Raw genomic sequence first — 14,761 nt, 5'->3', positions numbered from 1 at the left:
CCAGTGGCCAGTAGTGAGCACCAGTGGCCGGCATTTTGCTCCAGTGGCCGGCAGTAAGCACCAGTGGCCGGCTTTTAGCTCCAGTGGCCGGCAGTGAGCACCAGTGGTCGGCTTTCTTCTCCAGTGGCCGGCTTTTTGCCTCAGTGGCCGGCAGTGAGTACCAGTGGCCGGCTTTTTGCACCAGTGGCCGGCAGTGAGCACCAGTGGCCGGCTTTTTGCTCCAGTGGCCGGCAGTGAGCACCAGTGGCCGGCAGTGAGCACCAGTGGCCGGCAGTGAGCACCAGTGGCCGGCTTTTTGCTCCAGTGGCCGACTTTTTGCTCCAGTGGCCGGCTTTTTGCTCCAGTGGCCGGCTTTTTCCCTCAGTGGTTGGGATTTTGCTCCAGTGGCCGGCTTTTTCCCTCAGTGGTTGGGTTTTTTTGCTCCAGTGGCCGGCTTTTTCCCTCAGTGGTTGGGATTTTGCTCCAGTGGCCGACTTTTTCCCTCAGTGGTTGGGATTTTGCTCCAGTGGCCAGCTTATTGCCTCAGTGGCCGGCTTTTTCCCTCAGTGGTTGGGATTTTGCTCCAGTGGCCGGCTTTTTCCCTCAGTGGTTGGGATTTTGCTCCAGTGGCCGGCTTTTTCCCTCAGTGGTTGGGATTTTGCTCCAGTGGCCGGCTTTTTCCCTCAGTGGTTGGGATTTTGCTCCAGTGGCCGGCTTTTTCCCTCAGTGGTTGGGTTTTTTTGCTCCAGTGGCCGGCTTTTTCCCTCAGTGGTTGGGATTTTGCTCCAGTGGCCGGCTTTTTCCCTCAGTGGTTGGGATTTTGCTCCAGTGGCCGGCTTTTTCCCTCAGTGGTTGGGATTTTGCTCCAGTGGCCGGCTTTTTCCCTCAGTGGTTGGGATTTTGCTCCAGTGGCCGGCTTTTTCCCTCAGTGGTTGGGATTTTGCTCCAGTGGCCGGCTTTTTGCCTCAGTGGCCGGCTTTTTCCCTCAGTGGTTGGGATTTTGCTCCAGTGGCCGGCTTTTTCCCTCAGTGGTTGGGATTTTGCTCCAGTGGCCGGCTTTTTCCCTCAGTGGTTGGGATTTTGCTCCAGTGGCCGGCTTTTTCCCTCAGTGGTTGGGTTTTTTGCTCCAGTGGCCGGCTTTTTGCTCCAGTGGCCGGCTTTTTGCTCCAGTGGCCGGCTTTTTGCTCCAGTGGCCGGCTTTTTCCCTCAGTGGCCGGCAGTGGGCTCTTGGCAGGGCTGAGCCTCCTCACACTTGCAGGGCTCCTGTTGCCTTGGTTCCTCTCCTCAGAGCAGGACGTAACTAAACTCCAGCAGGGCTGAGCTCATTGTTTGAGTTTGCAGGGAAAACTGAAACCTCTTTCCGCCTCTCCCTCCTCCTCCTCCTCCTCCAAAGAAAAAGGGGGGAGACTTGGCTACGAGTACGAGAAAAGGATGTGAAAATATGGCGAAGTTTCCCTGGGAAATGCTCAGTGCGAATCGTTACTTGTAATAGGAGAGGAGAGGCTGCCTCAGCACAAGAGCTCCTCCATTCCTGCCATGGCTTTCCCTGTCAGCACTGCCACCACTGTGTGAGGAACAATGGAGCAACAGGCAATGAAGAGGAGAGACAGGGTACGAGGCAAAACTTCTTTGTTGACTTTGTCATTAACCCCTGTGCTGCTCCCTCATGCAGGCACCATTGTTATTCTGGGATGTGTTGGGGATGTGACTGCCATTGTAGAAGATGTGCGGTGTGTTATGGGGGCAGTGTACACCTTTGTGTCCTGCCCTGCACACAATACAACTTCTTGTAACTATTTCACTGCTGGCTTCTCTCCTGTTCTCCTCAGTGTGTGATCTTGTGCAGGATGCTAAGGGTTAACTCTTTGGGGGGTCTGCAATGAAGTAGTAAAACTTTTCTAAGACTTGAGGTGCCACCTCCTGACACTGGGCTGACTCCTGAGCTCAGGGGATGTCAGAGTAATAGTAAAGTGGAGGGAAGGGGCAGCACTGTAATATGGGCACATGTGGGGTGACGCTGGGTGCTCGGGGTCACATATTTGGGGCTGGTTTATAAGACTATGGTTATATGTTGCGGTATCTCCAGATGTGGTGTTTGGATGGTTGGAATACAATATATGTACAAATAACGAGTAATTTCTTTACATCCCATTCATTAAATCACACTCTCTCCATTACAGATAGTGAAGGGATGAGCAGCATGTTAAATAGGAAATCTATAGAACAAGTGGGGTCGTGGGGAAGGGGCATAGATGTAGGGAACAAAGGGTGGAATGACGGCCATTGATGAACATGAAGGATGGGTTATGGAGAGTGGAGGGTCATGGATAGAAAGGTGTCACCGGGGACGTCACCGAGCATCTGCCCCGTCCTCGTCACCGCGTGCGACTGTCAGAAATGAGCAATGCTGGTATATCACCAATACAAATGGCAGATTATAAGAGGGAAATCCTAGAATTTGTGGTGTCGTTATGACATCAGCAGCTTTTTTCCAGACGTAAAGGATCCATAAGTCGTAAAATTATAAATGCCATTCACCTATAGTTTAATAACAGAACGCAATAATAATGTTATACACTAAAGGGATAAATAATGATATGAAGATTGAAATACTATATATATAGTTATTAAATGGAACCTATAGAGTCCAGCAATACGTTCAGACTCATCTGAATAAACCATGAAACATAGAAGCTGTGACAATAATAATAACTGTGCAACAATAATAGAAGAATATTACATAAATACATCAATAGTACATGACACAATATTTCATAGACCTACTGACTGACCAGTAAGGCTATGTTCACATGGTTGGGATTGGTAGTAAAAAAAATCTGCAGCTGAAACTCGCATATGGATTAATGTGTGGATCTGATCTGCAGACTTCAGGTTAGAAACCCCATGAAGAATAAGTCTATAAAATCTGCAGTGCACTCAGTATTAGGCTATGTTCACACGACCGAAATTTCGGCCCCGAGTGCTGTTCATGGAAAAAACGTACGGAATTGGATTGTTCAAATGACTGTTTTGTTACATTGACTGAATGTCCATGGGAAAAAAAAAATCACAGGATGCACCAGTCTCTTCTGTATTCGGATAAGACTTTGTGTGTACAAAAAAAATAATCAGATCTCACACAGATCAATATACCGTATAGCATCAGATTTGTATGGACATATTAACATTGGAAACTGTTTATGTCTTGTACATTTTGTTCACTGATGATGTATAAAATCGAATGCCATATGGAGGCCATACGGATAACAATCCAAATGAGAAATTGTCTGTTATTTCTGGATGAAAATAGGAAGATCTTTTATACACTCGTGTGACCTTGTGCACAGAGAATGGTAATGGGGCATAAAACCCTATACATAGGCACTGGCAATGGAATTTCTGCAGATAGTGTTTGCATTTCGGTGGGGAATCCATATGTAAATCTGGACATAATCCATAACATGTAGACATAAGAAAATAGCCAGGGTCTCATTGGTAAAAACGTGGCCCTAATTTGCCCAACTTTAGCACGGAAAAAACGCGTTGTTTTGTTGTGAATTTCCCTGCCAAAAACCTCTGTAAAGGGGTTGTCCATTATCCAGACAACCCCTCCTCAATTCCTATGTTTCCCTTCCTGTAAAAAAATGACACTTGTAGTCACCTCACGTGCCAGTGCCATTAGAGAGCAATGTCAGCACTGCTTCTCTCAGTTATGTCACGCAATCCCTGCTGCCAATCAGCGCTGGCTTCTCTCTTCTCTCCTGCTGCGGCTGCCCTCTCACTTCCTTCAGATATCTTGATTTGTCGAAAGGAGGGGAGAGTGAAGCCAGCGCTGATTGGCCGTAGGGATCATATGCCATAACAATGTCACGTTAGCCCAGGGAGAGCCGGTGACGACACTGCTGGAACGGCACCAGCACAGGAGGTGAGTAAAGGTATTATTATTTTCCGGGGGGAAAACATAGGGATTCAGAAGGGGTTGTCAGAGTAGTGGACAGGCCTGTAATCTTTCCTATCTCCTCATTATCTGGGTTCCCTTCCTACTGTATAGTTATATATGTGCTTGAATGTACCATGATAAATGCCTTTCTATGGAATTTTTGGGTCACACATGAAATGACATAAACAGTATTTTGGAGAAGCATGGGACCTGCGTGTATCTCCAGAACAGGGATTCCAGCCACTGTCCCATCACCAGTGAGAGGAAAGCTGGTGGCGAATATGCCAGCTCTATTCATTGCTATAGGAATTTCGACAATGGACAAGCAAACATTCTCAGATATAGTTGGACATTTACATTTATAGATACCGACCAACGGGCTGGTTGGTTCTTTCCCCCATGCTGTACTTTTTGTAAGAGTTCTTCAAATAATTTCCGCCTTGGCTAATTTAGGTGATTGGTACAAAACTGCAATACCTTGCACTGGCGCTAAGAGATGTTCTAGCCAATGTAATATACATGGCCTATTGTAAGGATAAGCCATCAATTTTAAAAGACCGGACTAGGCCTCATGCAGATGTCTGCTTTTTTCTGATACGTGATAAAAAACACAGACCAACTTCCATCAGAATACCATCAGATTTTCATCAGTGTTTGGTCAGTGTGTCAGTTTTTATCATCAGTGTGTCATCAGTTTTTCTCATAAGTGAAAAAAAAACAACTTTACCCTAGAGGTTTATCAAGCTTCTCTTAGCAGTCAGTGAAAAACAGGTACCTAGAGAATAGTTCGGCTTTTTTCACATGTTTTTTTCTGCAGCCAAATCCTGTTCTCTTGGCAGGAAAAATGCTGCTTCCAAAGCACAGGTTTTACTGTGTTTTTGTTGCTCTCTTTTGGTGCGGATTACATGTGTGATTTTTCTACAGACAGTACATGTTCAATAAAGTTAGTTTTATTTGCCAAAAATGCAACAAAAACTGCTGCAAAAACGCAGTAATACCTGTTTGCTGCACTGTTGGTAGAGTTTTCTTTTCTAGTTCGCTTGTTTGTGATGCTTCTTGGTAATTGGCTTTGACAAAACTTTATTCATACAGTCATGTGCGGATTACATGCGTTTTTGCAGTGGAAACGCTCTAAAATTCATATGCAATTTTGACCTGTGGATTTTACGCATCTTGGTGGAAAATCCGCACATAAAACTCAGCGTACACCAAGAGAAATTGACATGTTGCATATTTCACAAATGCATAAAAAAGGCACAGTATGTCTAAGATTTCTGTAAATCCCATCCACTTTGCTGGAACTGTAAAATGCTGCGGTTTTTGCTAATCAAAAATTTTCCGCGTCAGAAACTTACCAAAAAACTCATTGTGGGAATTTAATATTAAGAGTTTTTTTACTTTAGGGAAATGCAATAGTAAAGAAAATTGTCACAGCCATGATATCATTTTTTCTTGAATCCTATTCTGTTTCATATTGTAGTTCAAAGGGTAAAAATGAATAAAAAAATGTCTTCCATATGCTGGTTCTTCATTTTTCTGGAGGCATTATTTTATTTCTCCGTCCCTGTGAAATATACAGCCCATATATGTTTAGGCCCCTGATCAGCTTGAACAATTACGGTACATATATCTCGTCCTAACTTATAAATCCTGTTTCTCCAGTGAATGGTTTGGTGGAGCACTTGTATCTAACCTGCTGCACTCTGGTACACTCTCTGAATGCCAATGTCCTCTTATTGTCCACTCCAAAATACACTCGCTCTGCATTTTCTAGAGGAAATCCGTGTGTTGTTCTGTTGGAGATGACAACAAGGGGCCCAGTCTGTGAATCAACACTTGTGGTACAACCTTAGGGCTCGCTCACACGAGCGTATAACATGGCCGAGTGCTATGCTATGTTTTATCAGATAGCACTTGGCCCAATATGATACTATGGAGCAGTGCAGATATGCGATTATTTTCTCATGCCGATTTGAATCAGATCGCACTCACTCATACAAGTCTATGGGTGCGTGTGAAACATTGGACTGCATTCAGATGTCATCCGAGTGCAGTCCAATTACCGCAGACGATGGCAATGGAGAAGATGGAGACCCCTAAAAAGTGGTCTTAAATGGATGAGGGGGCATATATCTCAGTAATTCGTTTAGTAAGATTGTTATCTGTGGTTTTAGAGTTCATTGATGCAGAACAGCCACTTGAGTATTGCTCATCGTGTGGACTTTATTTGTATAGTTATTCTAAATGTATTATTTGATTCATTTATAGGTTTCTGAGCAAACTAAAGTTAGATTTTAAGGCAACGCTGTATGGAAATAACAGTTGTACTTTTGGCATATGTTTCACAGAATTACATTTTTATTTGCTGTGTTAAAAAAAAGTGCAGCCCGCTAATAAAGCATAAAAAAGAAAGAATGTAAGTGTAAAAGACTCCTACTCATTAAATATCTACTCCATATATACGCAGAATGCTCGGCTTAGCAGGCTGGATCCTTCTCTCCCTGACATCATCTGTTGGGGGACAGTCAGGAGGCCCACATACACATTAGACCGCCAGCCTATTTCGCCAATATGGGCGGCTTCTAGGCATGTTAGGGATCATTCAGAGTGACGTCTTATTTTCTCACGTACAAGAAAAATGGACCAATTATTCTGATCAGACTTTGATCAGCGTTTGACCAGAGTGTCATCCACTTTTCTCATACAAGGAAAAAAAAAAGTTTTTGACAGTCTGTGAAAATCGGACCACACTCGGATGTTATACAAGTGTGTTCCAATTTTTTCACGGACTGATTGACCTGCGCAGATTTTGATCCGACCCTCGCATCAAAATTGGACATGTCCTCGCAGTTTTCCGCGAAACATGGGAATGGCCCCATAGACTATGACAGGTATGATTGCACTCGTACATGACAATCGGATGTCTGATTGAGCCCTTAGTGTAATGTGTATGAGGGTCTGACAAGATATGCTCAGATGCTTTAGTCTGAGGAACTTCAAGGCAAATGCTTCTTCTGAATGGATGCCAGCGATCCTCCAGGTTTAGGAGCCGCACTTATTCAGCTCTGCATGCCCTAATATGGCCTATTGTACAGATTATCTACATCAGAATTGCTAAATTTATTCTTAATTTCTCAGTTGGAACCTCTGCTGTAACCTGATTTTATAATTTCCTTAAAATGTAGAAACTTTAGTTTGACATCTCTTTTAAATAGCATGAAGACTTGCTCATTATTGTGCAGCTATTTTTCAACTATTCTTTATTCTTTTTTTATACTAAAGCCAAAATGGGAAGTCAAAGGTAAAAGTGTGTGCAATCTTGTAGTAGACAAATAATAACAAAGAGGTGTTGCAGCTGCAGTATAAAAATGTAGATAGTGATAATATACAGTGAAGGAAATAATTATTTGATCCCTTGCTGTTTTTGTAAGTTTGCCCACTGACAAAGGCATGAACAGTCTATAATTATAAGGGCAGGTTAATTTTAACATTGAGAGAGAGAATATCCCCCCCAAAAAAATCAAGAAAATCACATTGTATAAATTAGATACATTTATTTGCATTTTGCAGTGAGAAATAAGTATTTGATCCCCCACAAACCATTATGAGTTCTGGCTCCTACAGACCAGTTAGACGCTCCTAATCAACTCGTTACCTGCATTAAAGACAGCTGTCTTACATAGTCACCTGTAGAAAAGACTCCTGTCCACAGACTCAGTCAGACTCTAACCTCTACAACATGGGCAAGACCAAAGAGCTTTCTTAGGATGTTAGGGACAAGATCATAGACCTGCACAAAGCTGGAATTGGCTACAAAATCATAACTAAGACGCTGAGTGAGAAGGAGACAGCTGTTGATGCAATAGTAAGAAAATGGAAGAAATACAAAATGACTGTCAATCGACATCGATCTGGGGCACCATGCAAAATCTCACCTCGTGGGGTATCCTTGATCATGAGGAAGGTGAGAGACCAGCCTAAAACTACACGGGGGGAACTTGTTAATGATCTCCAGGCAGCTGGGACCACAGTCACCAAGAAAACCATTGCTAACACATTACGCCTTAAAGGTTTAAAATCCTGCAGTGCCCGCAAGGTCCCCCTGCTCAAGAAAGCACATGTGCAGGCCCGTCTGAAGTTTGCCAATGAACACCTGGATGATTCTGTGAATTAAGGTGCTGCGGTCAGATGAGACAAAAATTTAGCTCTTTGGCATTAACTCACCTCGCCGTGTTTGGAGGAAGATAAAATGCTGCCTATGATCCAAAGAACACCATCCCCACTGTCAAGCATGGAGGTGGAAACACTATGTTTTGAGGGTGTTTCTCTGCTAAAGGCACAGGACTACTTCACCGCATCAATGGGAGAGTGGATGGAGCCATGTACCGTAAAATCCTGAGTGACATCCTCCATCCCTCCGCCAGGACATTAAAAATGGGTCGTGGCTGGGTCTTCCAGCAAGACAATGACCCAAAATATACAGCCAAGGCAACAAAGGAGTGGCTCAAAAAGAAGCACAACAAGGTCATGAAGTGGCCTTGCCAGTCTCCAGATCTTAATCCCATAGAAAACTTATGGAGGGAGTAGAAGCTCCGAGTTGCCAAGCGACAGCCTCAAAATCTTAATGATTTAGAGATGATCTGCAAAGAGGAGTGGACCAAAATTCCTCCTGACATGTGCCCAACCCTCATCATCAACTACAAAAAACGTCTGACTGCTGTGCTTGCCAACAAGGGTTTTGCCAGCAAGTATTAAGTGTTGTTTGCCAGAGGAATCAAATACTTATTTCTCACTGCAAAATGCAAATACATTTATCTAATTTATACAATGTGATTTTCTTGATTTTTTGGGATAGTCTATCTCTCAATGTTAAAATTAACCTACCCTTAAAATTATAGACTGATCATGTCTTTGTCAGTGAGCAAACTTCCAAAAACAGCAAGGGATCAAATAATTATTTACTTCACTGTAGCACTAAGATCACTTGGATCCAACTACAAGCCAATTGGTTGAGTTTCAAGACTTGGGTTGGCAATGGTGCTGTGCACACAGTAATGCACCACTTAGCAATTAATTGGGGCTTCATTGATTGCCTAATTAGTGATGTCATATCTTAGTGATAGGCTGTGCTTTCCGTAGGTGGGAAAATATATATATTATAACATTCTTAGAATGGAGATAATCATGAAAATGTAAGCTCTGCTTGAAAGATATAAAACATTGGTCCTCACAACCAAAAATATAACATAAAAGCTGCGTCAGTGAACTTTGAAGTTTGGTGGCGATATCTGACGTTTGAAATTTTTGTTGACTCACTACTGGAAAAATTAGACAAGTTCCTGGAGCAATTCTTGCTGATTTTGTTTTAAACCACTGTGCAAAAAAAGATGCTTTTACAACTAAGTTTAAAATGAAAGGGAACACCCGCCTCTGAGACCTTGGCTGAAGGAGGATCATTATTCCTGTATGCAGATGACCACAAACTCCCCCATTTACCCTATGCTACACAGGCACACTTTCTTGCAGAGGTTACAACATCCCCTCTAATTGGTGAAAGAAGATTACATGAACTGAAATGGATGTATGACATTCCTGGGGTCACTGTATTGCTGAACGATGGAGGAGTCATAGTATTAGAATGTCTCCTTTCTTCCTGCTCGCACATGCAGCTTACACACTCCCACCACTCACAGTGATGCCGAAACAGGAAATTAAAAATGTCACTCTGCTCCTGAACAAGAGCTGAGCCCAAACTAGTGCAACTAGACTAGAGCTTTGGTTTTAGTATAATCTGAAATATTCTCAGCTTGAGGGTAAGTGCCCACGATGCAGAGCGTTTTTGCCTCTCCCTGGCAGAAAAAACGCACGCAGATTTATATGCGTTTTTTTCTGCCAGGGAGAAGCATTTTTTCAGCCTTTTTACATGCGTTTTCGCATGTGTTTTTTCAAGCACTTTTCCAAGCGATTTTGAGCATCACTTGGAAAAGTGCTTGACAAGTTGGTCACATAATATAAATCCATGCAACTGGCATGGATTTATATTGTGTGACCAACTTAGATGCTTTAAATGCTGCATCTATAGTAAAAAAAAAAAAAAAAAAAGAATTAAAAATAAAAAAACCTGTATACACACCTCTCCGGCAGCGGCGATCCTCTCTCCTCGGCGTCCTGCGGTGTACTAGCAGGACCTGCAGTGACGTCATTTAGTCAGCTGATAGTGACGTCATTTAGTCAGCTGATGGTGACCATCAGCTGATTAAATGACGTTGTAGCACCCTGAGGATTCGGCTGCTACAGGGGTATTACACCTCAAGCCAGAGGTGTGGTATTCCACTCCCGGGTAAGGATGGAGTGTGGAACTGAGCTCAGTCAGCTGCATGCACTACACACATCCCATTTCCGGAGGGCAGACCAACGGTACTCCCACTTAGAAATGTGCAGGTACGATCGAGTCTGTCCTTGGCTGGAGTGGGAGGGGGGTGGACCATCCCAGTAGTGTAGGGGCAGATAGGGGGAGCAGCCTGGGTAAAGTTAGGAGCTCATTGGGTGCTGGTCACCTGAGCTCACACATAGAGGGAGTATATAAGGTGGGCACCATCTAAGATCAGGGTCAGTCAGCCACAGTCAGTCAGCCACAGTCAGTCAGTCTGTGAGTCTTTGCAGAGAGAGAGAGAGCAGAGGAGCAGAGCAGCCCCAGGCCCAGAGTGAGAGAGGAGAGAACGAAAGACCCAGAGGGGGAGAAAGAAGGAACTCTGAGAACCCAAATACAATCACAGGGTGAAGAGTTGGCAACAGGGTACCGGATCCCAAACTGGTGGGGGCTACAGCATACCTCAGCCAGAGACCGGAGGCCGTGGGCAGCATCTGCCACGGCCACCCACCATATCCACCCGGAAGGCAGACCACGCGTAGGGTCAGGGAACCCAGAGTCAAGGGTTACCAACAGAAGGCCCGAGGGAGCCGGACATAGGTGGATCCCTGGTGGGGAAGGCCAGAGACGAGGACAGGACAGAACGGGAGCTCAGAACCACGCTCCAGAACTACTTGGGGGTTGGCCGAGTCCAGGACCTGGTGGACGCAGCACGGCTCGGGTGGTCACTCAAGGCCGGAGTGACCGGAACATCTGCAGTAAGTAAAGAACCCTGAACTGCACAACCCGACTCTGACTCTCATTACCATCATCCCTGCACTTCCACAACCACCATCCTCTGCACCTGACCCCCTGAGGCTATACCCCTCCCGTTGGGGGTTATACTACCTAAGCTGCACCAACACCATCAGCCTCAGCGGACCCTGCTGCAGCGGCGGCCGTAGTGACCGCAATTCAACGGGTGGCGTAGTCGACATAAAGAACTTTAGTAACATCAGTAAGGACTGCCACACACTGAGCTTGACACCCTGGGCACGGACCGGGTCACAGCCACTCGGAGACTACAACCCCCATCTGATCCGGCTCCGGGTATTCCCCTAAAGAATATGGCCCAGGGGGCGCGTCAACTTTGGCGTAGTCGGCAGGATAACGTGCCCGCAACACCCGGGTACTGCGTGCCTGAAGAAAAGAACAAGTTTACCTCAAAAAGAAGTCTCCCACCGGTCCCGGAGGGTCCCCGCCATCGGACTCCATCACAGATCGATTCCCGCCGGTTGTCCGCCATTAACAGCTTTTTCCCGCCATCTGCAGAGTTTCCCGCCACTGGGAGACGATTCCCGCCATTTCCGAAGATTTCCCGCCTTGGAAGAGCGGACGCCATTATGGGCGTGCCAGAGGGTGGCAAGAGGCCGCCTCCCATTGTGGGCCAGGACCGAAAATGGCGCCAAAAGTGGAAACCGCCCCCACCAACAGAGACTGTGATGCTAGAGGTGTCTGTCAGCGTGAAAGAACTGCCCCTGGAGCTGACAATCACCAAGTGGCCCCGGGACCGCCCTCGAAGTGGGAGGACTGAGAACAAGAGAACAAAGATGGGTGTCGCTTGGAGCAGTCTGGAGAGAGCGCACCCGGAGACAAGAAGCCTGGAGCAGAGTCCAGAAAGAGCCTACCCGGAGATGGAGGGAGAGCCAGGCAGCACCGACCCAGTGGTCAGGAGCCTGATGCGGGCCGCCATTCCAGGCAGCACCGACCCAGTGGTCAGGAGCCTGTTGCCGGTCGCCACTCCAGAAGGCCTGCTGGAGACAACGGGAGGAGAGCAGAGCAGCACCGACCCGTTGGTCAGGAGCCTGCTAGAAGCAACGACCCCACTAGGCTTAGTGGAGGTCCTGGCACAGCTCCCCCGAGATCGGGAGTGTGCACAGACTGCGCTGGAGGGCCTCGCACGGAGGATGGCCCGGGTGCAACGAGAGACGTTGGCGGAGTGGAGCCGAGAGATGGCCCAGCGGACCGAGACTCGTCAGCGGAGCACGCCACCCGAGAGGAGGAGACAGACCGCCTCTGAGGATGGCGCAGGAGGACTGAAGGCCGGAGACGGCGCCGAGAAGGGAGCCGAACGAAAGGAGGCAGGTAAAGGGGACGTCTCTACCCCAAACCGGGAAACCGCGTACCTGCCCCAGCTCCCCGTCGCAGAGCCCGAAGTACCCCCTGCCGTGCCCGTAACCGCAACGTCACCGCCACAGACTAGGCCTCAACCGGAAGCCGCAGCCGCGACCCCTGTGACGTCACACGCCTCGACCCCGAGCGTGACCAAGCAGGAAGTACCACCAGCCTGGTCGCAAGGCCTAGTACCCCCGGGCGCCGCAATACCAACAGCGCCCCCTACCTCCGCGGAGCCACCGGCCTGGTCGCAGGGCCAAGTAGCCCAGGGCGCCGCCGCCCTTACGGTGCCCTTCACTTTCCAGGTGCCCCAGGCCTGGCCGCAAGGCCTGGGCAACCCGGGCGCCACCACCACCGCGCCCATAAAACCAAGAGTGCCGCATCTGGGAGAAGATCTGTTCGCCCAACACACATGGCCGGACGGGCAGCCCTTTGTCTGGCCCAGGGAGTACTACGAACAAGAGCTCCAAAAGAGGGCAAGGCCCATGTGTGAGCCCCTGATCCCGGCTCCGAAGCCCGTAAAAAGGACCTCGCCCCCGCTAGAGGAGGCACAGTTTGAGTGGGACCCCACCGGAGAAGATCTCATGGGGTTCACTCAGGAGACCCGGGCAGCTGCAGCGGAGCGTGCAGAGTGCTGCCGCCAGCAGCTCGAGGTCTTCGAGAGGGAGCGGAGAGAGAGGCGGGTCCGGGAACAACAAGCCCAAATAAAGAGCGCGGAGCAGAAGAGCCGGGCCAGGAGGAGTCCCCGTGCAGCTCATGGTCCCCCTTCCACCGGGACTGTGATCAAGTTTAATATGCAGCACGGGTGGGGCTTCATCCGAGATCACCGCACCCCAGGCGACGTCTTCGTGACAAGAAGAGACGTTGAGTCCCACCTACCGGAGGGACACAGAGGTCGTGACCTTTATATAGGGGACGAGGTCACCTTCACCCGGCACAAGTGTGCCAAAGGACCCTACGCCCTCCATGTGCATCGCCTGACGGAGGAGGAGCTGCGGTGTGAGGAGGAGCAAGAGGACCCGGACGGGTCTGAAGCTAAAGTTAATCACAAAGAAAGAGCAGGAGGGCGCCGTCGTTGAGTACGGTAGTATAGAGACTGTATATAGTTGCCCGTCGGGGCACAGTGAACTGTTGCTGCTATTATAGTCCCCGTTGGGACCAGCGAATTGAACTGTTAACCCGTGTGTCCCTATTCCCACTGACCGAGGACTGAGAGCGGTCATTCCTTTCCTAATACCTGGCCGAGGACTGAGAGCGGCCATAATTCCCTTGTATATAGTTGCGCTTCCTAAAGCGCCCCCTATTGGTTTTATAGGAAACCGTGTTTCTTTAAGAGACTGTCGCACTTTACCCGGTCACAAGTTGCACCGTGACCGGAGGTACCAGAAGACAAGAATGTTTCTAATGAAAAGTTTTTATGAAAAGTTTTATATGATGTTTTATTATGATGTTTATGCAAAAATTGTATGTTTGGTGTTGTTTATATCTTACAGCCCGAGGACGTGCTGTGATTTACCAGGGGGGAATGTAGCACCCTGAGGATTCGGCTGCTACAGGGGTATTACACCTCAAGCCAGAGGTGTGGTATTCCACTCCCGGGTAAGGATGGAGTGTGGAACTGAGCTCAGTCAGCTGCATGCACTACACACATCCCATTTCCGGAGGGCAGACCAACGGTACTCCCACTTAGAAATGTGCAGGTACGATCGAGTCTGTCCTTGGCTGGAGTGGGAGGGGGGTGGACCATCCCAGTAGTGTAGGGGCAGATAGGGGGAGCAGCCTGGGTAAAGTTAGGAGCTCATTGGGTGCTGGTCACCTGAGCTCACACATAGAGGGAGTATATAAGGTGGGCACCATCTAAGATCAGGGTCAGTCAGCCACAGTCAGTCAGCCACAGTCAGTCAGTCTGTGAGTCTTTGCAGAGAGAGAGAGAGCAGAGGAGCAGAGCAGCCCCAGGCCCAGAGTGAGAGAGGAGAGAACGAAAGACCCAGAGGGGGAGAAAGAAGGAACTCTGAGAACCCAAATACAATCACAGGGTGAAGAGTTGGCAACAGGGTACCGGATCCCAAACTGGTGGGGGCTACAGCATACCTCAGCCAGAGACCGGAGGCCGTGGGCAGCATCTGCCACGGCCACCCACCATATCCACCCGGAAGGCAGACCACGCGTAGGGTCAGGGAACCCAGAGTCAAGGGTTACCAACAGAAGGCCCGAGGGAGCCGGACATAGGTGGATCCCTGGTGGGGAAGGCCAGAGACGAGGACAGGACAGAACGGGAGCTCAGAACCACGCTCCAGAACTACTTGGGGGTTGGCCGA

General features: G+C 48.0%; 1 protein-coding gene across 2 annotated transcripts in view; it reads left to right on the top strand.

Moving 5' to 3' along the window:
• Window positions 1-1,348: 1,348 nt before the first annotated feature.
• TTC28 (tetratricopeptide repeat domain 28) overlaps window positions 1,349-14,761 on the top strand; it is an 824,287-nt gene continuing 810,874 nt past the window's right edge. The window contains exon 1 of one of the 2 annotated variants that reach the window (XM_073673179.1): window positions 1,349-1,590. In XM_073673179.1, the coding sequence (XP_073529280.1) occupies window positions 1,558-1,590 (33 nt within the window). In that variant the 5' untranslated portion in view covers window positions 1,349-1,557. The remainder of the gene's footprint in view (window positions 1,591-14,761) is intronic. The other variant, XM_073673184.1, reaches the window with a different exon arrangement.

This window comes from Phyllobates terribilis, unplaced genomic scaffold (assembly GCF_046119375.1).
Source record: "Phyllobates terribilis strain yellow unplaced genomic scaffold, ASM4611937v1 Scaffold_1__5_contigs__length_1240528914, whole genome shotgun sequence".
Classification (NCBI taxonomy): Eukaryota; Metazoa; Chordata; class Amphibia; order Anura; family Dendrobatidae; genus Phyllobates; species Phyllobates terribilis.
The sequence above is the reverse complement of the archived record's forward strand: the minus strand, read 5'-3'. Positions and strand labels throughout refer to the sequence as shown.